Raw genomic sequence first — 25,909 nt, forward strand, 5'->3', positions numbered from 1 at the left:
TAGTATTGTTTCTATTTGGAGACTATAAATCCAAACAGTGGCAGTCACGCACACTGCTGTGCGGTCAGTCAGTCAGTCCTGCTGTGCTATGAAAAGAAGCACGGTCACCTGGTGCACTCTGGGAGTATCGGTACTCGGGCACAGACGCAAGCTTGGAACCAAAGTCATGCTCATGTGACACTGGGGATCCTTCCCGTGACAGACAGTCGGGGGTCTGGAGGCCGCTCGAGTGTGGAGAGAGGAGGCCGGAGTGGGTGGGAGACGCAGGAGCACTCCTGAAATCAACACAATGATCTGTCAGTCACGCGCACTGACATCCTAGCACACAGTAAGGACCCATCCACACCAAAGACGATAACTATAACAATAATGTTAAAGACATAGTCATAAAAATTGTTATACATCAAAAGAAAAGCAGAGTCCCCATCACAACTATATCATTGGAATCACTTTCAGACCGATTTTTTTTTTCCAGCTGACGAATGATAAAAACATTGACAGCCACTAAGAATCCATCCTGCTTTAAAATGCTCGAACAGACGACAAAACTGCAGCGTGTGCTTAAATTAAACAGAAGGTTATTGTGCGTTGCCCTGGTGGACGCTAATATAGTTATTGGTATAGTTATCGTTCTTGGTGTGAATGGGCCTTAACTCGCATACACAGTGTGAACGCAACACATACGTGTTCAGATGTTACACGCCAAGCAGGGTCCAAAAGTAACTTTTTGCCTCACCTGCCAAAGGTTTGAAGTTAAACTAATTTCTTAAATGTGCAGAGACATCTTTAAGAAATGAGTGTAAAGAGTGTGAAGCCTTCAAATCACTGCTCTGTTTGTTTGAGCAGTGTGAGTCTGAAGCGGCACTACCAAATAATGGCCAAAGTAAATGGTAGATAGGAGCATGTCTGGGAACCCTGTTCGAAAACACTCATTATTGTCGCAATTTCTTTTGGTGCCACTAGGGGTGAAGAAATGAGACACTTCGTCTTTAAGAAAATTACAGCCTCTAAACTTAATTAAATAAAAATCAATTTTTTAAAGGCGGCATCTCTCTAGTCAATGTGAAACTTGATTTTTGAACATGGGTATCTCACATTAACTACTGTAATATTATATTTTGCATTACATAATTACAAAAATGACAGCACTTAAGTATAAAAATGTTATATTCATTAACAGTCAATACTAGGTATAATGAACTAATAAATGAACAACAATGTATACAAATATTAGTATTATTACAATTCATTATTTTTTTTGTAACACTTTAGTATAGGGAACACATATTCACTATTAACTACGCCTTTTCCCTCAATAAACTCCTAATTTACTGCTTATTATTAGTTAGTAATGTAGTTGTTAAGTTTAGGTATTGGGTAAAATTAAGAATGTAGAATATGGTCATGCAGAATAAGGCATTAATATGTGCTTAATAAGTACTAATAAACAGCCAATATTCTAGTAAAATGCATGCTAATAAGCAACTAGTTAAAAGACCCTAAAATAAAGTGTTACCTTTTTTTTTTTTATTAATACCTGTTAATTCAGAAACATACTACTGTTTATTATTATTTCATGCTCCTTCATAATTTAAAAACTAATCTCCACAACCTGAAATGTTAAACAACAATTTCATCACATAAATAATGTGATATTTATGATATATATAATGTGATATAGTTTCAATGACATTTAAATAGTTTTTAAATCCTTCGTTAAAGGGATAGTTCAACCAAAAATGAAAATTCTGTAATCATTTACTCACCCTCAACCCAAACCCGACATGAGGGTGAATAATTAATGACAGCATATTCATTTTTTGGGTGAACTATCCCTTTAAATTAATTATTTAAGAAGGTCTGGCAGGATCCCACATCAGCCAGTCTTCTGGTGAAGTGGTACTTGCTAATTTTGTTCCTTATGTTTTTGTTATTCTGGCTTATAGGGTTAGTTCACCCAAAAATGAAAATTCTGTCATTAATTACTCACCCTCATATCGTTCCACACCCATAAGACCTTCGTTCATCTTCGGAACACAAATTAAGTTATTTTTGATGAAATCCGATGGCTCAGTGAGGCCTCTATTGCCAGCAAGATAATTAACACTTTCAATGCCCATAAAGGTACTAAAGACATATTTAAAACAGTTCAAGTGACTACAGTGATTCAACCCTTAATGTTATGAAGCGACAAGAATATTTTTTGTGCGCCAAAAAAACAAAATCACGACTTTTCAACAATATCTAGCGATGGCCGATTTCAAAACACTGCTTTGAAGCTTTACGAATCTTTTGTTTCGAAACGGTGGTTCGGAGCGCCAAAGTCACGTGATTTCAGCAGTTTGGCAGTTTGATATACGCTCCAAACCACTGATTTGAAACAAAAGATTCGTAAAGCTTCATGAAGCAGTGTTTTGAAATCACCAATCACTAGATATTGTTGAATAAAGTCATTATTTTGTTGTTGTTTTTTTTTGGTGCACAAAAAGTATTCTCATCGCTTCATAACATTAAGGTTGAACCACTATAGTCACATGAACTGTATTAAATATGTTTTTAGTAGCTTTCTGGGCATCTGAAAGTGTTAATTATCTTGCCGTCAATGCAGGCCTCACTGAGCCATCGGATTTCATCAAAAATATCTTAATTTGTGTTCTGAAGATGAACGAAGGTCTTACAGATGTGGAACAACATGAGGGTGAGTAATTAATGACATTATTTTCATTTTTGGGTGAACTAACCCTTTAATGGCATGAACATATCCACACTTGAGTTACTCACATCACACAATGTATAAATCATGCATTACAGTTAATTTTGGACCCAAGTCTGATGGAAGCTTTTACAGAGTGTTTAAAAACAGAGAGCACAAATTTGAGTCTGACTGATGCTGCTTCATGGAATGGCTCCTTAACAAACGAATGAAACAGATCAAATTCAAACAGACTTACTTTGTTCTGCCCAGTGAAGAAACAGGCAGAAGGAAAAGAAAGAGGGAAACAGAAGAGTCTAAGCAGGCTTCTATTACATCAGACAGTGTGAGTGTCATAAGGGGGTCGGTGGAGGGCATGCTGGGTTAAAAGCAGGGGTCTGAGACATCTCACCTGGAGGACAGAGGGCCGAAGGGCGTGCGGAAGCAGGACACCCCTCTCTGCCGACGCTTTCTGAAGGCCTGTTCCACCAACTTGGCCTCTGATGAGGGATCCACGCGCCAGAACGAACCTTTGCCTGGCTCTTCTTGTGAGCGTGGCACTTTAATAAAGTAGCGGTTGAGAGACAGGTTGTGTCTAATGGAGTTCTGGAGAGAAAAGAGATTAAGGGAATGCAAATTAGCACACAAACATGACAGTCCGACAGACAACAATTTTTAGCAGATAAACTGACCTGCCAGCCCTTGTCTGCCGTCCTGTAGTAAGGATAATGCTTGGTGATGTGAGCGTAGATGCCACTTAGTGTTAGCTGTCTGTCCGGTGCAGACGAGATCGCCTGGACTATCAGCTGAGCGTACGAGTATGGAGGTTTAGACTCATCCTGAAGGAAGAGCGGACAGTTAATCTTGGGAACAAACACACTGACCTTGATTGACATGCATTTGGATGCTGGAGGCTCTTGCCTTAGGACTGTCTCCTCCGGTGGCTTCAGTGCGCTGTTCTGACACAGCCTTGGCTGCGAACTCCGCTGCCAGCTGGAGATCTGAGGTGATGTTGCGGCCGTAGCGGTATCCCGAAGAACCTGCGCCCCGAGGGCTCGCTGGGCAGGAATTGGGAACGCTGAATAGAGACAGGATGGACAGAAAGGTGTGAGGACATCATTCAGTAAACAGGCCAAAAAGATTGTTTCAGAGATTAGAGGAGTGTTTCTGATAATTATTATATACAGTACAACTTTTTCACAGACTGTGAAGGAGCATTTCCACAGTTATTAACATCATAAATCTAGAAAAGTCTTTCTCTTCTGACCACTGTAATCAGTCTCGCAATATTTTCTCCCCTCTTTTGGAAAGCCATAAAAATGCTATCATGAATTTTTCCTTTTGGATCAAATAGAAATGCAAACAATATATTTGCTGTAGTTTTCATTCACCACTACAGAAGTTTTCCCAATGTTGACTTTTGCTCTTGTGAACCTTGGAAAAAATGTGAAAAAGTCCATTCCAATTTAAATGTTTAGGTTTATAGGCAACCTTTAGTGATTGCTAGACATTTACAAAGCATAGTATAATGTTAAAATAAGCAACAAACGTAAGTTTTAAAGTATAAATGTAACAACTAAACATTATACGCATTAAAATGGTTCTAGTGTGATAGAATCACTAACATTTTCTGTGCAAAGTTCTATACACTACCATTCTGAAGTTTGGGGTCGTGATTTGTTTTGCCAAAAACGTTTTTTGATAGAAGTCTCTTTTGCTACATTTATTTGATCAAAAATATAGTAATATTGTGAAATATTATTACAATTTAAAATAATTATTTTTAACTTTTTTTTTTTTTTTTTTTTTAATTTCACTAAAATGTATTTTAATTTAATTTTAATATTTAATGCATCCTTGCTGAATAAAAGTATTAAAGGGTTAGTTCTCTCAAAAATGAAAATTCTGTCATTAATTGTTCCAAACCAGCAAGACCTTCGTTCATCTTCGGAACACAAATTAAGATATTTTTGATGAAACCCAAGAGCTTCCTGTCCCTCCATAGAGATCCAATGCAACAACCAATTTTAAGGTCCAGAAAGGTAGTAAAGACATCATTAAAGTACTCCATGTGACTCCAGTGGTTCAACCTCAATTTTATGAAGTGACGCAAGTGCTTTGTTTGCACAAAAAAAAAAAAAACATAATTTACCATGATTTACAATTTATTTACAAAATAATATTATCCAAAGCGTGTTCAACCAAAACATCAGCTCTCACATGAACACAAAACTTGTGTCATGGTGCTCTCATGAACGCGCATTGCAGATCAATATTTTTGTAAATAAAGTGGTAAATTACGTTGTTTTTTTTGTGCAAATAAAGCACTCGCGTTGCTTCAAAAAAATGGAGGTTAAACCACTGGAGTCACATGGATTACTTTAATGATGTATTTACTACCTTTCTTATCCTTGAAAGTAGTTGTTGTATTGGATCTCTATGGAGGGACAGAAAGCTCTCAGATTTCATTAAAAATATCTTACTTTGTGTTCTGAAGATGAACGAACGTCTTATGAGTGTGGAATGACATGAGGGTGAGTAATTAATGACAGAATTTTCATTTTTGGATGAAATAACCCTTTAATGTCTTTTAAAAAACAAAAACTTTTGAATGCCAGTTTTACAACCAAAATAAAATATATATATATACTTATATAAACTTATGTCATGACGAGCTGAAAAGGTAAACCTGGTTACGATCACTAGATAATATGTGCAGAAGTATCAGGAAAGGACACTGAAGGGATGTGACGAGGATGCGCTAACAGCATCCACAAGTAAATATCCAATATCGAGCAATAAATATTCAGCACCAACAAGAAAAACACTGATATCGGCTGATATAGTTCTAAAATACTGACAATTTCTAGATGTAATTATTTTACAAACTGAAGGACACATTTAAATGATTGCCTGATAACCCACAACAATCCATTTTATAAACCTTGTTACCTGACATGAAAAACAACATGCCAGTAGGTGGCCCTGTGCCCTAAAAAAAACAAACCATTCAGATAAACAAGCAAAATAATTACTGAGCCATTAGCCAGAGAGTTTCCGAACCGTAATAATAATAACTGTATTATTTAGGCTAAAACTGACAGAAAGACATCCTGAGCAATGCTATTTTAAGGCTGTGGTTTATTGTCAACAGCTCAGTAAGTCTCCAATAACACAGACACACCCCACCATTCCTTCACTCGCTGTGTTATTTTTTACCGCTGGCTCTGACAGCAGGGCACAACAGAGCGCTCAGATAAGGCTGTTGTGCTGCAGGCTCCATTGTGTTGTGTGGGCAGAGACAAACAGGCCTTTCTGAGCGGCGAGGGGAAGGCAATTGTGTGTGTGAGGGCACAGCGGGCGGGGTGCTTTGGGTTGAAGTCCAGTCCTGAGGCAGCATTTTCACAACAGCTGGACCGTATTACAAAAACACCTTAAGGACAAGCAAAGAGACAACTAACACCTCTTCCGCACAGCCTTCACACTGAAATGTCTGTACTGAAAATGTATCAGTTTGTAAAAAATATGCAACATGTTTGTCCTAGTTAAAGTAAAAACCTAAAGGAACGTGTACAGGATTCCTATTGGGATTTATATCCTAATGTAGAAACAATCCCAAAAGATCCTAATGGGATCAAAATCAATTCAAAGAACCCAGGTTTTACATTTAGCATCAAATGGCAATTTTGTACCAAAACTGATTATGAAGGTGAAACAAATGTCCTTAAAAAGGGAGACTTTTTTTTGTTAAAAATAAACAAAATTTAATTCAATATATTCTCAATCCTTTTTCCAAAACGTGTTTTTGTCTTACCCTGATTCACTATGGTAAGCCTATTATAAGTGTTTATATTTTAGACCTGTCGGGATGGTTTTGCGTGGGAAATTGCGTACTTGCATTACTCGCTCGTCATATCTGTAAATAGAGAAAAGTTGCTCCGGGTATTTTTACGTGTGTGTATGGTGTGGCAGTGGCGTAGGTTAGTTGTCACAATGAGCGAGAAAGGATGGCATGGAACAGCTAAATCTCTAAATAAAAAATAACAACGATAAAAGACAAAGAAATAGTAGAAGCAGTAAAATAAATATATAAATACATTCTCATCAGAAGATAACAATGGAAAACTGAGAAATACTGAGGTAGAGAGACAAAGAATTAGGCGCACTTAAAAATTAATTCTACATATCAATGCTAAAATGAAATTTACTAGCTGGAATGAAAAGGGGTTAATCAGACAAATTAAGAGTTAGCAGAGTTTGTTTGTAAGCTACAAAGGCAGGACATCAAACAGGCCAATGATAGGAGAGGGTTGAATATTGAGCAAAGAAATAACTGAAAGAGAATTGAAAACAGACAACCAAATGAAGAGAGGGCAGGGCAGGACCAAAACATGCGTATTAGAGTGGCAGGACTGGAGCGGCATCTATCACATTCAGGGTCAATAGCAGGATTAATACGAGCCAGTCGACTCTTAGACCATTGTGCTCTGTGGACAACTTTACATTGTATCACTCCATGATGAGCACAAATAGAAGAGAAGTGAATCCCAATGAGAATTTCTGGTGATACGAAGTGAATTGGTAGATATAGACTGAAAAGAGAAGACTGCACTATAAAGCTTTGAAATGGTGACATGGACAAACACTTAGAATCATATCAACTTCAGAGGCTGGAGGTTTGTTTGGGAAATTTGGAAATTGTTTTGAGTGCAAAATCTTGAATCTGTAAATATCTATAAAAAAAAAAAAAAAAAAAGACTTTTAGGAACATTAAAAGAGTGAATTAATTGTGAGAAAGATGCAAAAATATCATCAATATTCAAGTCCACAAAAGAGACAAGACCACACTCCTTCCAAGAAGCAAATGCTCCATCCATGGTAAAGGGGGGAAATTAAGGATAAGCGTATATGGGAGAAGACAAGGGAATGGTCTGAATCCCAAAAATGGCGAAAAAACTGCATCCAAATCTTAAGGCTATTCGTCACTAACACATTTTTGGAATATTTCACTGCAGATAGTGTGGTCAGAAGATAGAGGAGTGCAGACAAAAAGGAGAGCTTGCAAGAGATGTTTTCAATGTAGAGCCAAGATGGAACAATCTCAGACCCATCTGTGTCAAACCAATGGAGCATAGAGCGCATATTTGCTGCCCAATAAGGCCCCGATCAGATAGAACACATTTTTTTGCAGTGAGAGATGCCTTTTTAAAAATTGTTTTCTATTGGCATTGAGCGTTTTGCGCGCTGTTTATGCGCCCAGTGCGTCTCGCGTTTTTGCAAGAGCGCTCTGAGCGCCTGAAGTTGATAAAAAAAAAAAAAAAAAAAAGCAACTCTGTCATTCGCGTTTTTTTTTCCCATTGTCCAATCGAATGAATGGAGAGGCAGGCCTTCCGTTGTGCTGACGAAAGTTTACAGTTGACAGTGCAATGATGGAGGAGAAACTTCTTGTGGCTGTCGTGGGTTACCCGGAGCTGTATGACATCACAAACCGAAAGTAAATAATGAAAAACATGCCTCCGTCTGATCAGGGCCTAATAAAATAAAATGTTGGAGAGTCCAAGGCCACCCAGTTTAGGCTTGTTTAGGCTTTAGCAGGATATTCTTATGAATCCTTGGAAATGTATTTCAATTTAATTTAATATTTAATGCATTCTTGCTGAATAAAAGTATTAGTTTCTTAAAAGAACAACAACTTATGTAACACATATACATACATATATATATATATGATAGAAGGGAACACACACTGTGTTCCAAAAGTGACATATCAGTAGGATTTCAGTACAATAAACATTCAGACTTTTTCAAAGAAAGTGTTTGTTTGTTTTATTCTCCATATCTTTTTAGATAACTGGTATCAATCTCAGACAGGTTTGTTGAGTAGTTTGCCAGGTCTACTTAGGTAAATGGAAACTCTACTTAAAGAGGTTGTTCCACATTATTAAGCAAGTCACAGTTCTCATGAAATATGGGGAGGAAGAAAGATCTTACTGAAGTGGTGCAATGTTATGCAAAAAGCATGAAAACAACTAATATTATGTGAAAACTGAATGGAGATTATTGAACTATCATAAGATTGAGTAATTTACAGCACAGCAGAACTCAGTCAGATAAAGGCTTATTAATGAAAGTTTCTGTCAAAAAAAATTAATTGTATTAAAAGGACAGCTATAAAAAAAAGACAGTGTTGAGCAGCAAACAGGTATTTGAAGCTGCTGGTGTCTCTGGAGTCTCAAGAGCCTCTCCATGCAGGCTGGCAGTTGTGTGTAAAGTTGCATTTCAGCCACTCCAAACCAAACCTCACAAAGAGAAACATTTATAGTGGGTTTAGAAATACATGAAGACTCATTTTTAAAAAGATTTATTCACTGACTAATGCCGTACTACAATGGATGGTCTAAATAGATGGATTTCTGGATGGTTGGTGAATGGCCACCACGTTCCATCAAGACTGTGACGTCAGCAGGGAGCTGGTGGGTGATGATTTGGGCTGGAATATTGGGAATTGAGATGGAAGGTCCCTTTAGGGTCTCTGATGGTGTCAAAATAACTTCTGCCAGATATGTGGAGTTTATAACTGGCCATTTTCAGCTTTGGTATAAAAAGAAGGATTTCTTGTGAAATAAAAAGATTTTCATTAAGGACAATGCACTATCCCATGCTGCAAAAAAACAAAACAGAAATAAAACTGTTTGAAAATGTATTTCTAAACCCACTGTAAATGTTTCACTTTGTGGGCTTTGGTCAGGAGTGGCTGAAATGCGGAGATGGCGTTTTTATTACTCAACAGGTGACTAAGGTATTTTATTGAACAGATAAATTCCCATATGTAGCTCTCTAACAGACTTCATTGTAAAGCATCAACTATTGTGAAGAGTGAGATTCATCCACACAGTCACACAGAGCCGAAGCAACCAAAACAATGATTTTCTGCAAAATGCATGTCGTTTTTTTTTTTTTGTCATTGTTTAACACTAGAGGACCAAAAGTTACAGTGTACCTTTAAAGTCAATCACTGTATAGTTTTAACATTATCAACATTAATATATTATTAAACAAAAAAAAAAAAAAAATATATATATATATATATATTCATCTCGGTTATCATATTTATTATTTTCATTTTGTATTGTTTTTTCCCTGCTCTCCAAAACCCTTACAGAACTAACCAGTTCACTAAGTATGATGTGATGAACTCGCTAAAATGTTTTGGGTCAACTAATATGTATTACGCAATGCATTTATATTAAAAGTAATAACAAGCCGCCATATTTAGTGGTACTCAAGTTCAAAACACACTGTAGTATAAACAGAAGTTGGTAAGCCACATCAAAGCCACGATTCCAAAGGGTCATGTGAAGTAATGATTTACAGAGGACAACTATTTAACCAATTGATCATTAACCCACTAAACTAACAGAAATCTTTTCTGAATCAAAAAATTATTCAATCCAAATTCAAGCCAACTTTTAGTTTTACTGGAAACATTTTGCAATAATGTTCAATTAGTCAACCTTATTAAATGCATTATGTAAGATGAACTAAAAATGACAAATACTTTTTCAGCATTTGCTGATCTAGGTTATTGTTAATTTCTATCATATACACAACCATTCAAAAGTTTTAGGTCAGTAAGATTTTTTTGAAAGGATCGATTAAATTAGTCAATGGATTAAAAAGTGACAGTAAAGACTTTTACATCCTGAAAACATTTATAATAATAGGACATATTTCTTAAGCAGCAAACCTACATATTAGAACGATTTTTGACGGATATTATGTTGTATAAAACAACAATAATTAAACATGAATTAGCAAAAAAACAGTTTATTGATTACATTAATATCATCCAGGTGGATGTTACACATTGGTTGTGGTTGAGGAGATTCCCCCCTTCTATGTAAAAAGCTTTGAGTGCAGAGAAAAGCGCTATATAAATGTAATGATTATTATTATTATTATTATTATTATTAACAACTTAGAGTAATACATGCAGCACAAAATTGTTGTTTATTGTTAGTTCATAAAACCTAATGCAATGATTGTCGTTAACAAATTGATATTTATTGTAAAGTGTTATTTATTGCCTTAACCAAATGATTCTGAAGCATAAAGAAAACAGTAAAGGTCAAAAATGTGCAAAGGAGAGGCTGGTATTGCTGGTTGTACTCTACATGGCAGTTGTTCAAGCAGCTCCATGTGTGTGGAATTCAAAGCTTTACACACATCTGCTGTTTGTGCAGCAGGCTGACAATCTGAAAATGTCCCTAATCCATCACTCCACACAGACTGAAACTTACAAGAGAAAAATATTACAGTAGAAACTGCAGCTCAGCCGTGGATAACAGTTCCAATGCTTGTAGAGCTGAATAGAAGGAAATATTCCCCCCAGTAAGGGAAGAGGAATCAGGAAGGACAGAAAGCATGTGTCTGTTTGTGTTGGGTATAGGAGCAGGCCAAGGAGTGGGATGAGGGGGGTGTTTGGAGGCCTCGGAAAAAGGAAACTATCTGTGGCTCAAAACACCAAACCACAACACTTTCTGACTGACCAATCAGGGCGCTCCAAGCTCAGCACATGCCATATATGGTATGTGCACACAGCATGCTTGCTTTGAGAGCCACACGTGGTGCAGAAGAGTGGAGAGGCCGCAAGGGGCAGGCTTTTCCTACCACTAGAGTATCTACTAGATACACAAAGAAGCACGACAAAATCAAGCATCTCCTTTTGCTTGCAAATTCCGATGCTTCAATGTAAATGCAGGAATGCACTCTGGAAACATGTTCAAATGTGACTTCTGCCTAAATCAACTGACATAATAATAAGAATATGCAAAAACTATTGTTTTGTTGTTCCGTTATTGATAGTCTTATTAAAATTTAATTATATTTTTGCAGCTTAATGAATGCATTTTATAGCTTTCTAAATACACCAAATACATTAGGTGCTGTAAACTTTTGCTTTTGTTTTAATCTCTTTGCAGAAGATCTGCATTTCAAAGACAAGATGAGAACAAAATTTACTTTCTAAAAGATCAGGAAAAGAACTGGTTCTCTAATGAAACCTTTTTGGTCACACTTTAGATTATGGTCCAATTCTCACTAGTAACTAACTATTATCTACAACTTTTGCCTCAATAAACTCCTAATTTACTGCTTATTAATAGTTAGTAAGGTAGTTGTTACGTTTAGATATTGGGTAGGATTTAGGGATGTAAAATATGGTAACGCAGAATAAGGCATTAATATGTGCTTAATAATTACTAATAAACAGCCAATATCCTAGTAATATGCAAGCTAATAAACAACTAGTTAATAGTGAGAATTGGACCCTAAACTAAACTCAAGTCATACCTAATAGTTCCTGTCGGCGAAGGCAGGGGACTCATCATACTTCTGAAGTCATTTTCAGGAATGCTGATTTTCAGCGGAGATATTTGCGGGTAAAGGGGTCTCACAGGTGATACAGGAGCCTCCTCCTTCTGTGTCTCCTTGTGGTAGAGCGCTGTAAACTGAATCTTTATCACCGTGCTGGGAAATCGAAATGTGCACCTGTAGAGAAGGACAAAAACACATTAAGGCATAAAAAATTATTTTACATGAACCTAAAGATCAGTGCAAATATGTAGGTGGTGCTTTTCGTCCAGCAAACCTTCTAAATCAATAAACAAGCAGCAGCTTTTGACTATTGTTCACAAATTTGGGGTCGGTAAGATTTATTTTTTTTTTTTAAGAAATTAACACTGCATTGAATTGATCAAAATTACAGTAAAATTACATTTAAAATAACTTTTCTATTTTAATATATTTTAACATTTTATTTATTACTGTGATGTCAAAACTGAATTTTCAGCATCATTACTCCAGTTTTCAGTGTCACATGATCCTTCAGAAATCATTCTGATATGATGATTTAGTGCTTAAGAAATTTCTTATTCTTCTCGTTTCTTATCATTATCTATGTTAAAAACAATTGTGCTGCTTAATATTTTGGTGAAAACCACATATTTAAAAAAAAAAACAAAACAAAAAAAAAAAACAGCATTTATTTGAAACCGAAATCTTTTGTAACATTATAAATGTCTTTACTGTCAGTTTGATCAATTTAATGCATACTTATATATATATATATATATATAATATTAATTTCTTTCTTTCAAAAAACAAACAACAAAAAAAAAAAACTTAACCCCAAACTTTTGAACGGTAGCATATACTTAATTTCTGATCACAGAATACTGACAATGTTTTAAGACTTTGAATAATAGTAAAAACTACAGTATTCTGAGATGTTTCCTTACCCACACAACTGATTTAACAATAACAACAGCCACACATTTTAGAAAGAAAAGAGATGGTTTGCTGCAATATTGAAAATATGCCCTTGACCCTGTAGAAAGGTTTGTATGGCATTTCAGATTGCTAATCAGACATTTTACTTTGTCATTGTGGGTAGTGAACACAATACAAACAAACAAACAAACAAAAAAGGCAAATAATCTGTGCACAAAATCTAATTACATAATTGTTAGGCTATGTTTCTGTTTGGGACCACCAAAATGTGAACTTTGGGGAAAAAAATAAATAAAATGAACCCTCCCTTCCAACCCTTTTCTGTGTTTTTGAATTGTCGGCAGTGCAGCCAGAGAGAATGATGAATTGGTGCTCCGCCTCCACTGGACGTATTTACACAAGTGCTGCACCAGGAAGCCACTTTTAATGCTACAGCATACACACTGCAGTTGTTTTGAATGGCTGGCTTGGCATGCACCCATTACAGGGTTCAGCCTGTCCGTGTTTTCACAGCAGTCTGCAGGAATAGCCGCTCTGACCTCCATGACAACAAGCTCCACAGATCTATTCTGCATTGATAAGACAGATGGCACACACCAAAACATAGTAAAAGCAATTCTGATAAGAACAAGGAAGCCAAACAGTGATTTTAATAAAATCTGAGAGACACAAAAAGCTGAACATTAGCACAATCATGTATGGACCTTCAGTCTCATCTAGTTAACTAGTTTATCCACTTCTCAATCATTAGTGTTTATATTTAAGGCTAAAACTGTCAATGGCTTGAGAACTGCTTTCATACTGATCAACTCTACAGATTACGGATACTGAAACCGGTTTACTTGTAGTACACTTTGTCAGATACATCCAATGAAGCTGGATCACCAACCACTTACACGGTTCTCTAAAGGCGATTGTTACTGAGTTAAACAAACTTATAACTCAGTGTAAGCAGAACAACAACTAAAACATAGGAAAAGTAACAGCGCTTTAAAAAAAATTCATTAAAACACTTCTTTTTTTTTTCCACAGTGCTTATGTTTAAAGTCGAATTCCAAATAAGTTCAAATACAAGTTCAGATAATTTGAAAGCTCATATCATTTGAAAACTTACCAAAAAATGCAGATTCAAATTTAAATAATTCAGATTTAAATTCAAAGACTGATGACACTTTGTTTTAAGAACTGTAATTGTTTACACTTCAAAAAAATCAAAACAAAGATGACAATTGTGTATAATCCATCCCATATCACTACTCAAATGTTGTTCTTGAAGAAACTACTTTATAGTATCACTAGGTTTTTCCCTCTGTTCTTTGTCTGCTGAAGATCATAAAGTGGTTACTACTGATATGTGTCATAAATGCAGCCTTGTATCTCACATCTGCCCACAAAAATCATGTGGTGAATTCAGTCTCTGTCATGCACACGGTTCCTGTGGTCGTAATGCGAAACGTTTAACTTTTCATGTTTGTATTTTATCCCGTCTTGAGCACCAACCTCAAAACAAACACTTAGGGGTCAGTAAATTTATACTATAAATATGTACACTGTTTGAATCCAGATACATTGACAGGTCCAGATCAGGGGCCTAAATTGATACTTGTACCCAAAAAAAAAAAAAAAAAGTTAATGTTTACACACCCTCATGTTATTCCAAACTTGCATTTCTTCATTTCTTCAATGGAACACAAAAGGATATGGTTACCGTTTACTATCATTGTTCGGTTAAAAAACAAAACAAAACAAAACAAAAAAAAACTGTAAATTAATTCCTTCCACTGAGGAAATACAGTCATACAAGTTTGAAACAACACGAGGGTAAGTAAATGATGAGTGTCATTTTTGAGTGAACTATGCCTTTAACTGGTTGATTTACTTCACTAACAATAGCAGATTAATGCACACAGATTATGCAGGGCCAAAACAAGACCGTAGCTGGAATTTTCTTCCAATCTGTACATTATAAACTGCAATGATCCTGAAGTCAGTTTCTGACAGCTCTCGTGGCTGCACTTACATGTAGTTTAGTCGGATTATGCAGGCGCTGCATTAAGTACGCTAATTTAATCTCTTGTATGTGTAGTGCATTAGCTCTCTAGGTGAATGCGTGCTTGCCATCTGGCTAATTTAAGGTAACAAATCTCATTTCAGTAACTTACTCTCTCGGTAGAACAAGTGGAGGTGCGCCTCTCCTCTGGAAAACGCCATCGACAAACACACCGTTCTTGCCGAGGCAGCGTAGGTAGAAATGCGGCTCCTCGAAGGTGATCTGCAGATGTCTCCTGGATATGAAGCTCGAGTGGCCCATGTTGACATCCACGGAGCCGTGCGACGAATTCCGCCCCACGGTCACCGTCCTCTGGCGCATGACGAACTCGAAGTCCCTGCCTTCCAAGCGAGCGAGGGCCTGCGGCGGAGGGGAGAGGGGCATGGATGATATGATCCCGGGCGACGTCGAGGAGGAGAAAGTGTACACGGGCGCGATAGAAACAGCCACCGGGCTACAAGGAGCAGATTTGAGGGCCAGCAGGGCTCTCGCTCCGGTATCATCCCCTAAATCAGCCATTTTGTTGAAAAACACAGCGGGGATTGCAAGCGCAACGGCTATGTGTTGGTAGGGTTCACTGTGTTGCTGTTGGTGGTGGTAGTCAAAACATGGAGATGGCGCGTGGAAAACACGTCATGGATCACTGGACCGGAACGCGGTGCGCTTTAATCAGGCATTAATCTTTCTCTCGTTTTGAAACAGTTAGCGAGAAATAATGCGATATTCTTGATATTTTTCGTAAATGTTATCTGTGGTGTTTCTTTTTTCTCGACAACTTTCAGAGGCCTCAGACACTAAGCTCTCTGGCAAATTAAAGGTTAATATTGTTGCAGTTCCTGGAACCGGACGACACGTGCGTTACATGTGGCAATAAAAAAATAACAGGATTTGATGTCGAATGCAAGCGCGGTTGCTCGGATTGTACCCAAATACGCGTGGTTTTTGATCTGTAGTGCTTCTCGGCCGATATGAAAAACGTTTTAAAAGGGTCAAAATAATGTGACGTGGTTGGAGAAGTGACGTCACGGCGCATCGACCATTCTGCGCTCTTTCTGTTTATAAACAGAGAAAGAACAAGGCAGAGAAAAACCCCGGATGATGGACTTTCAGAAGGACGCGTTCAAATTAAGTTTAAACTACATAAATAGTGTTCTTTCAGACTTCAGACTAGTGTTCTTAAAGGTGTCTGGGCCATTGTGCACACTATGGATGGGGAAGGAATAGCAATGAGCACTTGTACTCGGAAATTATATGCGTCTTTGTTAAAAGCCATTCCTGCTTGTTTGGTTCAGTTGGTTATAGGTGCATTGTGTTATTCACAAGGCTACCAAGGCTAAGTCATTTCTGGTCTTAATTTTTTGGAGGAGAGCTGTAAAAATAAGGTTTTAAGAACATTTGGAAATACAAAGACTTTCCCTTCTAAAGTCAGAAAGAGATGCCTTGTTTTTTATTTTCCTAAAGAGAAATTGGTTCACATTAGAACAAGATTTCTCTCTTTTCCGCTTCTACCAAAGGTAAAAGAGGTTCAGTTTAAAATTATTAATGATATTTATCCTTGTAATGAGTTCTTCAGGCACATTTTTAATTGAAAATGAGTTTGCACCTTTTGTGAAGCAGATGAGTCATTAGAACATTTATAAAAAAAAAAAATTCTGGGTTGATTTTTATGTTTGGTTAAGTTTGAAATATGTCAAAGTAATTGGCTTTTGGTCAACTAATTCATGCATAAATGCAGATTTAAAAAAAAAAAAAAAAAAAATCCTCCCACACTCACTTTTCCAGAAAGATTTAATGATCCTCTTAAAACTTTTATGCATAACAGAAAAAAACCTTTAAACTGTGTAATCTTTTAAAGGTATGTTTTTGATAATTAATCTTGTGTAATATTATGTATTATTCTTTCCTTTCTTTGTTTATGTTTCTTTATTCATTATTTTGCTGCTATTTGGACTTCTGGGAATTGTACTAAGCCTTGACTCACTGAAGCTTGTTTTGTATTTTTTATGTTTTTTCAAGCAATTTAAAATTATTTTAATACCATCAGTTTACTACAAACTGTGGTCTACAGATGGCAGCAGTGTGCTTAGCATGTATGACATTACCAGAGAAGAAGATTGTAGAGGGAGAACAGTTAAAAACTGCGCTGTTTCACATGCCAACACAAGGTGTCTGTCTTAACTTGTGCATCGACAATTGTTCTCTAACACAAATAAAACAGAAAAAACTACAAATTCAACTCTGTTGCATGTCAATAAAATGTTGAAGAGTTAAAGATTTTTAAATGATTTAAGTAAAATACAATGTAGAATGCTTATTAATTTGAGTCTAAAATGTAGCAAATTATTATTTTCATTTTTAAAGTCTTATTTCTTCATGTTCTTACTTTTTTTTGTACTTACAGTAACTTTTCCATACCACTGAATGCACAAACATTTAATCTTTGTTCTCTTGATAATTTTTATGAACTTTATAAAATCTTACTGACTACATATAAGTAAATCTACAGCTGGGTTATATAGGCCTATATATGGTTATCAGTGTATAAAATGACCTTTAAGATTCAAGTATTCCAGAGAGCTGTATAATAAACTGATGCAATGTTTTCAAAATCTTACAAAGACTTTAAATCTTGGCCTGCCTGGACTTAGGGATTATTTTACCAAATATTTTTTTTAAATATATTTTAACAATGGTCTTTTGCAGTCTTTGTCATTTTAACAGGATTCTTTAATGTTTTAATTAAGATCAGGCAATAGTTTGAAGTGTTTCTAGTTCAAATCCGAACATACAGACAGTTGGGAGATGAGTCAGCAGGATGTGGGAAAGAAAAAAGCTGCCAGATTTCTCAAAAATGAAACCATGGTCTTGTAACAAAGGTCTTGACCCTATATTTTTCCAACAATGGTGAAAAGCATTTTGATTTAACCAAAGTTGCACATGCAACTTCTCACATGCCACAGAAAGACAAGAACATTTTTTTAGGATGAAATGAGGAAAAATGCTTTAATGTACGCTGGAATTACAGTTGGTTACATCACATTCAGTGCTGAGGTCAACTGAAAATATTCAGTGATGCAACAGCAGCTAAAACATTATAAGTGTATTGTCTAACTACATATATAATGAAATATAAATATTCATTCATTTATTTGATAAAGTGGATATAAATAACCCTTTGAGGAGAATCCTATCCGATCTAATCAAATCAATTTCATTTTTATAACACAGTAAATTTAAATAATGTGTTAGTCTTAATGTAAATGTTAAACATAACTAGGAATCTAAAAAAGAACTTCCTATAATATCGATTATGGTTAGTGTAATTAAATGTACTCCATTTTGGCAAAATAACTGCCAATGCTGAAAACATATTTTCTTTTCTAGCTTCTGTTTTATACTGGTGGTTTTCCAGGGCAAAGGGTGCACAATTAAGGCTGTAAGTGGCAAGAAAACAAACAATCTCTTCCCGGTTAGTCTTCATTGCCAACTAAAATGCAGGACACTCGATTCAGTATTATGGGCTTTCTGGGTGCAATGAACAGCAAAATGCCCATTTTCACAGAAAGTATTTCTCACATGGGCACATTTTATGTGGTAAAATAATTCTAAAAATATGACAATGTGTCTTTTTCCTTGTGAGATCTTGGTTTAAACTTCAGTGTGATGGGAACCTTCGGCTGAAACATAACATTCAGCTCCAGAGGGATCTGAAAAAATAAAAAATAATAATATTTCAAGTAAAGCATAGTCTGACATACCTCATGTATAAGAACTCTTTATGATGACAAAGTACCAACCTGTGTCTCTTTACATGTTTCCACAGTGAAGTTCTGAAGAAGCTTCACAACAAGCAGTTTCATGATCATTAGGGCAAATCTCATTCCAATGCAATTCCGAGGCCCGAGTCCAAAAGGCATGAAAGCGTACTGGTTAACCTCTGATTTACTCTCTGGGCTGAACCTGCAGAGAAATATTAGAGTGACTTAGCAATTCTAGCTTATCAGTTTAGCAATGCTAACCTCTAGCGTAAATCTGGCATGTGGTTCAGTAAACTGCATGAATCACATGCTATAAGATTCATATGTGAGAAAAACTGAAGTGAGAAAAATTGTGGCTGTGAAAGAAATGTTCACATCAGAATAACATCACCTCTCCGGCCTGAACTCATCGGGAGAATCCCAGAGCTGTGGGTCACGACATAAAACATATGTAGGAATTCCAATCAGAGTGTCTTTTGGTATTGTCATGCCATTGATCTCCACAGTCTTCTTACAGACCCTCTCTAAGCGTGGGACAGTGGGAAGGAGACGCATTGATTCGTTGATGGCCATTTCCAAGTAATCCATTTTCATCAATGCATCGTATGTGATGGGAGTCTAAAAAAAACAAAAAACAAGACATGTCCAATACATATGGTTTAAATTTGCTTTAGATTCTTTACAAAAAAATCTGTGAATAGAGCAGAAGCTGGTGCGCTCACATCAGGAGGGAAGTTTGTGTCAATCTCCTCAACCAGTTTTTCCAGGCAGTCTGGATTAGTCACAAGATTATAGAGGAGGAAAGTGAGAGTGGAGCTTGTAGTTTCATAACCTCCGAGGATGAAAATAAAGCACTGGGAGAGAATCTCATGATCTGTTAACCCTGTCAGATTCACAAAACAGCATATTTGAAAACAAGTCACATCTCTGATGGTCATGTGCATTTGAATGTGTAAATTCTGCGCTGTCTCTCAAACCTTTTGCTGGCTGGTCACTTGTATCGTCCTTAGCTTGATCATCAGGTATTTGATTCTGGATCATGAGCTTGAGAAAATCTACTCGACCCTGATTAAAAACACAAAGTGTGGCATCAATATCTCTGCAAAATCTGAAGCTGTAGCTGAAGAGTGAAATAGTGATAAACATACATCTGGTTTCTTGTTGTGCTCGTCCTTAATCTTTCTCAAGGCATTGTAGAAAAAATCCATAGACGACCTCGAAAAAAGACTTATCCCCATTTTTCCCAAAAGATTTGCAACAGAGGGAAATAAAGCTGAGATAAAAAAAAAAAAGTAATTTCTTTTTTGAGATCTTAACTGTAATTCTTTTCATGTAAAAAGATGTAAAACTGATTTACACTGAACAAAATTATAAACGCAACACTTTTGTATTTGCCCCCATTTTTCATGAGCTGAACTCAAAGATCTAAGACTTTTTCTATGTACACAAAAGGCCTATTTCTCTCAAATATTGTTCACAAATCTGTCTAAATCTGTGTTAGTGAGCACTTCTCCTTTGCCGAGATAATCCATCCACCTCACAGGTGTGGCAGATCAAGATGCTGATTAGACAGCATGATTATTGCACAGGTGTGCCTTAGGCTGGCCACAATAAAAGGACACTCTAAAAATGTGCAGTTTTACTGTATTGGGGGGGTCTGAAAACCAGTCAGTATCTGGTGTGACCACCATTTGCCTCACGCAGTGCAACACATCTCCTTCGCATAGAGTTGATCAGGTTGTTGATTGTGGCCTGTGGAATGTTGGTCCACTCCTCTTCAATGGCTGTGCGAAGTTGCTGGATATTGGCAGGAAGTATATGCCGATCCAGAGCATCCCAAACATGCTCAATGGGTGACATGTCCGGTGAGTATGCTGACTATGCAAGAACTGGGATGTTTTCAGCTTCCAGGACTTGTATACAGAACCTTGCAACATGGGGCCGTGCATTATCATGCTGCAACATGAGGTGATGGTCGTGGATGAATGGCACAACAATAGCTGCGTTTCCACTGTCGGGCCTAAAGCGAGCGTGCTAGTGCATGCCAGGGCCAGTCGCGTTTCCACTGTCACTTCCGGGCCTTGTCGGGGCTTCCTCGGGGCCAACGGCCAGGGTTTTTCGGCCCACCGAATACCTTGGTCCAAAGCGGGCCAGCTCGGGCTTGAAGGAGTGGTTACGAACAAAGGCGGAGTTAATCTGTGTGTGGAGACGGAGGCGCCATGGATGATTACATGTGACCAGCTAACATCAGCATTAAAGACTTTTAAAAACATTTTAGCTCAAAACTCACTTTTAGACAGCAGCAAGTGTTTGAAATAACTTCTGTTTGTGATCCGATGTGGATTCTGATCACCAAGACTATGCGCACTATTACCATAGTAAATATGGTAAATACGACGGCTTGAAGGAATCAGACAAATCAAATACCTAGGCTATCACAATCATGTATTTATTTTATCTGTCAGCACGTCTCATCTCTTAACGGACTGTCTGATATCCATATTTAGCTCCGCATATTTCATAAAATAAAGTAACTCCAGTTTTTAAAACTTCCATTTGTTTGTGAAATGACGGGTTTGTGTGACGTTGTTCCAGAGAGGCGTGTTACAGGCGGGTTTTAGTGAAGCGCTGCAGAGCTTCTGGCCCGACGGTGGAAATGCAACGTGATTTTGGGCTCGGTGCTACAAGTCCGGGGCTATTAGCCTAGGCTCGCACTGGCCCGACAGTGGAAAAGCTGCTAATGGGCCTCAGGATCTCGTCACGGTATCTCTGTGCATTCAAAATGCCATCAATAAAATGCACCTGTGTTCGTTGTCCATAACATACGTCTGCCCATACCATAACCCCACCGCCACCATGGGCCACTCGATCCAAAACGTTGACATCAGCAAACCACTCACCCACACGACACCATACACGCTGTCTGCCATCTGCCCTGTACAGTGAAAACTGGGATTCATCCCTGAAGAGAACACCTCTCCAAAGTGCCAGACGCCATCGAATGTGAGCATTTGCCCACTCAAGTCGATTACGACGACGAACTGCAGTCAGGTCGAGACCCCGATGAGGACGACGAGTATGCAGATGAGCTTCTTTGAGACGGTTTCTGACAGTTTGTGCAGAAATTCTTTGGTTATGCAAACAGATTGTTGCAGCAGCTGTCCGGGGTGGTTGGTCTCAGACGATCTTAGAGGTGAAGATGCTGAATGTGGAGGTCCTGGGCTGGTGTGGTTACACGTGGTCTGCAGTTGTAAGGCCAGTTGGATGTACTGCCAAATTCTCTGAAACGCCTTTGGAGACGGCTTATGGTAGAGAAATGAACATTCAATTCACGGGCAACAGCTCTGGTGGACATTCCTGCAGTCAACATGCCAATTACACGCTCCCTCAAAACTTGCAACATCTGTGGCATTGTGCTGTGTGATAAAACCACATTTTTAGAGTGGCCTTTTATTGTGGCCAGCCTAAGGCACACCTGTGCAATAATCATGCTGTCTAATCAGCATCTTGATCTGCCACACCTGTGAGGTGGATGGATTATCTCGGCAAAGGAGAAGTGCTCACTAACACAGATTTAGACAGATTTGTGAACAATATTTGAGAGAAATAGGCCTTTTGTGTTCATAGAAAAAGTCTTAGATCTTTGAGTTCAGCTCATGAAAAATGGGGGTAAAAACAAAAGTGTTGTGTTTATAATTTTGTTCAGTGTACAATACAAATGCAACAACAAAAGCTATTTTTATTGTACAAATGACATACCTAAAAGCACAAAGAGAGGACTGAATAGACTAAACTGGATAAACTTCTTGATGTTAGTAACGAAAGGATCATCCGGGTTGTTTATGGAGTCGATGTCAACGCTAAAGGAGGAGCTGGTTACGACATCCAAACTGTATGGAGCGACAACTCTGGAATAAAAAGTGTGGTTTACTTATTTAGTTAACCAGATGTAAGGATGTGTTTCATTTATACACAAAATAACTACCGAAAATAATATTCTAATGATAATCATTATTTAGTGAAAGTTTTGCTGTAAATGCTTCACTTAATTTCATGACTGACAGTGAATGCTCTTTATGTTTTAAAGTTATGCACCTCATTTAAAGACAGATGTAACATACTCTTTTGTTTTAACTGGCTGCTCGTGGTCTCGCTTTTGCATGTTTTTAATAAAACGATCTGCATGTGTCACAGCTATGGGAAATATCTGAAACATATTTAGAAATAAGTGTTATGTCATGCGAGCAACAAGTACAGTATAAAATATAAATACAAATATTTCTTTACAGTATCTTTTTTTGTAAAACAGAGAAAAAAAGAAAGTCATTCAGGTTGGGAACAACATGAAGGTGAGTAAATTGTACTATACCTCCTTCAGTCGTCCACTTGTGAAATATGGAGAGAGTGAAGCACGAATTCGTTTCCATCTCTCATCTTTAACTAGAGTTATTCCATCAGAAAAGGGGCCGGCCAGGTTTACAAATGTATCCTGTACAAATTTAAAAAAAATAAAAAAAATAATGATTTTTACTGGGGCGTAAAAGGAATCCTCAGCATCCTGCCATTATGGGACTTTCTGTATATGTGGAGCTTACTCTTCTGTTAGTGAAGGTAGAATAACAATCTTTCACCATAATTGCTTTGATCATTTCCAGGTCAGTGACCATTAATATTGGGAGTCTTCCATCATAAATTCTGAGCAATGAAAGAAATATTGATCAGTTTGCATTCACAGTGATCTAGGCAAATAACTACACTACCATTCAAAAGTTTGGGGTCAGTAAAAACAAATAAATAAATAAATTGCCAACACAGGAATGAATTACATAAAATATACCAAAACAGTTATTTAAAACTGTAATAACATTGAACAAGATTACTGTTCTACTGTATGTTTGATCAAACCTGATGTTTGGTGAGCATAAGAGACTTCTTTTTTAAGAGACCAACCTCAAACATTTGGTAGTGTGCATTCTGTTGTACTTTGCTAATAAATATCTTTTCGCCATCAGAGCTGTCTGAACTTATGTATTACATAATATTTAATTGCATTATATTAATGACAGATATTATACAGTATTTCAGCTTCAATAGATTCTTTCAACACAGTAAATGTATAACTGAGACTCACCCCCAAACTTTTCCATACTTCTTAGCACACTCCATATCAAAATTGATCAAACCCTAAAATACATTTGCATAGACAATTAATCAATGAAAGAGAGTCTTCAAGTTCAAGTACTTTATTGTTATTGTGTAGCACAACGAAATTTCTCGTGCCAACCCCAAAGTGCATTAAAATAGACAGTACTAACAACTAAAATACAATAGTAAAAAATAATAATAAGTAATAATTAAATAATTGACATAATACAATAAATAATTGTATTATTTATTGAAAGAGAGTCGTATTGCTCCAGCAACATTCCTATATTATTCTAAAGCAGTTACATAATGAATTACTCACTTTAGTGTATGAGAGAAATGTGCCAACGAAAGGCCAAGGTCTTGGTCCTGGAATTCCAAGTTTTTTGAAAAATCCATGTGGCCAAACACCGTAACTACAGTGTGATCAATAACAGAGATATCAAACTACAAACAACCACACGATGAGATTCATTACATGTAGATGTGGAGATCTTAAAGTTATGAACTGTACAGTGTGACACAGTACACAAATATAAGACATCACACAACTACTAATTAAAAATGAGATACATAGCCCGCCCCTTTTCAGCGCTGCGCTCGTTGTCCTTTGACTTCCGGTTTGTATTTCCACAGCGATCTTACGTATTTATGAATGAACTGCTCGTTTTAAAATCTTCCCGGTCTACTGACATTTGTTAAGACATCTGCTTTAAACATTACAATGCTCATGGTAACTATCATTAACTCTACAACAAGTAAATCCACTTAACCAGCTAATTATTCTTTGACAGCGATGTCAGAGAAATATACAGAGCAACCGCAAAAACGGAAGTTCAAAGACAATATTATAAAGATGGCGGCGCGCTTGTTTCTTTGGCGCATAAGGTCTATACAGACAGATATTTTACTAAAAGCTATAACACAGAATATCGGTCGTTTAGACTTGCTATTGTTATTCATTACTCACATAAACAGGAGAGTTATGACCAGAACCACCAGGGTCCAGGTCACAGACAGAGATGAGAAGTCAATCATTGTAAGTCAGCTCTCAGCCTGTAGGACTGTATAGTCTCTTCAGCAGGCTAGCAGACGCTGGTTTTGGTTTTATTCAAGTCAGACTGGGCGTGGTTTACAGGTGCGAAGGACGACAAAATAAGGAAAGAAATCGATAGATTATGACACTTCTGACACTCATTTTTACGTTTCGAGTTATCGGTGTTAACTGCACTGGCACAATAGTGGCGAAAGCCTTCAGTAATTATTTTGTTAAGAAACATTCATGAAAACTACAAAGTAAAGCCTGAGTTTGATAACTGCGACTTAATACATCCTCTGTGTTCTGTTGCAAAATAACATAAGCGGGTCCTTTCATTGTATTTTTAAACAGTTTATAGTGACACCCATTGGCCAAAAAGAGAAATTACTTTAGACTCCAACTGAGTTCAGTCTGATTCTGATTCTTATTTTATATACAGCATGTATGATAACATGAATCTATAACCTACGAATGCATGCTTTAGTCACTTAATATGTTTCAACTCCTCCAGATAGAAAACAAATGTATTTTGTCATGTTAAATGTTTATGAATGATGATCTGTGAAAAAATGAAAGGTTAAAATTATTTTAGCTCAATCTATCAAATTATACAAAAGTAATTATTAATGATGCTCTTTTCTTTTCTTATTGCCTTTGTTAACTTTAAGGTCCCACAATAATATTTTCACTTGAAGGGAACCTTTGGCTGAAAAGCAACATTCAGCTCTAGAGGGATCTGAAAAAAGTGAGAAAAAGAATAATTAATTAATTTAAGAAGCAAAGCATACTCTGACATACCTCATGCATGCATGTTACTCTAAATTATGATATATGTATTCAGTTCTTTTCTTTCTTTGTTTATGTTTCTTTATTCATTATTTTGCTGCTATTTGGACTTTTGGGAATTGTACTAAGCCTTGACTCACTGAAGCTTG

At 36.9% G+C, this 25,909-nt stretch overlaps 2 protein-coding genes across 5 annotated transcripts in view; both read right to left on the minus strand.

Moving 5' to 3' along the window:
* Positions 1-16,256, minus strand: part of foxk1 (forkhead box K1) — a 23,849-nt gene extending 7,593 nt beyond the window's left edge. For all 3 annotated transcript variants that reach the window (XM_051886575.1, XM_051886574.1, XM_051886573.1), the window contains exons 1-6: positions 15,145-16,256; positions 12,044-12,241; positions 3,614-3,770; positions 3,385-3,531; positions 3,105-3,298; positions 109-275 (exon numbers count right to left, since the gene is read on the minus strand). In XM_051886575.1, coding sequence (XP_051742535.1) covers positions 109-275; positions 3,105-3,298; positions 3,385-3,531; positions 3,614-3,770; positions 12,044-12,241; positions 15,145-15,551 — 1,270 coding nt within the window. In that variant the 5' untranslated portion in view covers positions 15,552-16,256. The remainder of the gene's footprint in view (positions 1-108; positions 276-3,104; positions 3,299-3,384; positions 3,532-3,613; positions 3,771-12,043; positions 12,242-15,144) is intronic.
* A 1,749-nt stretch (positions 16,257-18,005) lies between these two features.
* Positions 18,006-25,293, minus strand: LOC127508533 (cytochrome P450 3A40-like). Of its 2 annotated transcripts, XM_051886577.1 has the most exons (13): positions 24,906-25,293; positions 24,258-24,351; positions 23,922-23,974; positions 23,386-23,485; positions 23,160-23,279; positions 22,912-22,997; positions 22,550-22,698; positions 19,939-20,063; positions 19,768-19,855; positions 19,513-19,673; positions 19,182-19,408; positions 18,830-18,992; positions 18,006-18,739 (listed from the first exon to the last, which is right to left on the minus strand). In XM_051886577.1, the coding sequence occupies exons 1-13, from the start codon at positions 24,971-24,973 to the stop codon at positions 18,638-18,640; spliced, it is 1,536 nt and encodes a 511-aa protein (XP_051742537.1). In that variant the 5' UTR covers positions 24,974-25,293; the 3' UTR covers positions 18,006-18,637. The 2 variants fall into 2 exon arrangements, with proteins under 2 accessions (XP_051742537.1, XP_051742538.1); XM_051886578.1 differs by lacking the exons at positions 23,160-23,279; positions 23,386-23,485; positions 23,922-23,974; positions 24,258-24,351; positions 24,906-25,293 and having other exon boundaries at positions 22,886-22,996.
* Positions 25,294-25,909: the final 616 nt, after the last annotated feature.

Source organism: Ctenopharyngodon idella, chromosome 3, assembly GCF_019924925.1.
Source record: "Ctenopharyngodon idella isolate HZGC_01 chromosome 3, HZGC01, whole genome shotgun sequence".
NCBI lineage: Eukaryota > Metazoa > Chordata > Actinopteri > Cypriniformes > Xenocyprididae > Ctenopharyngodon > Ctenopharyngodon idella.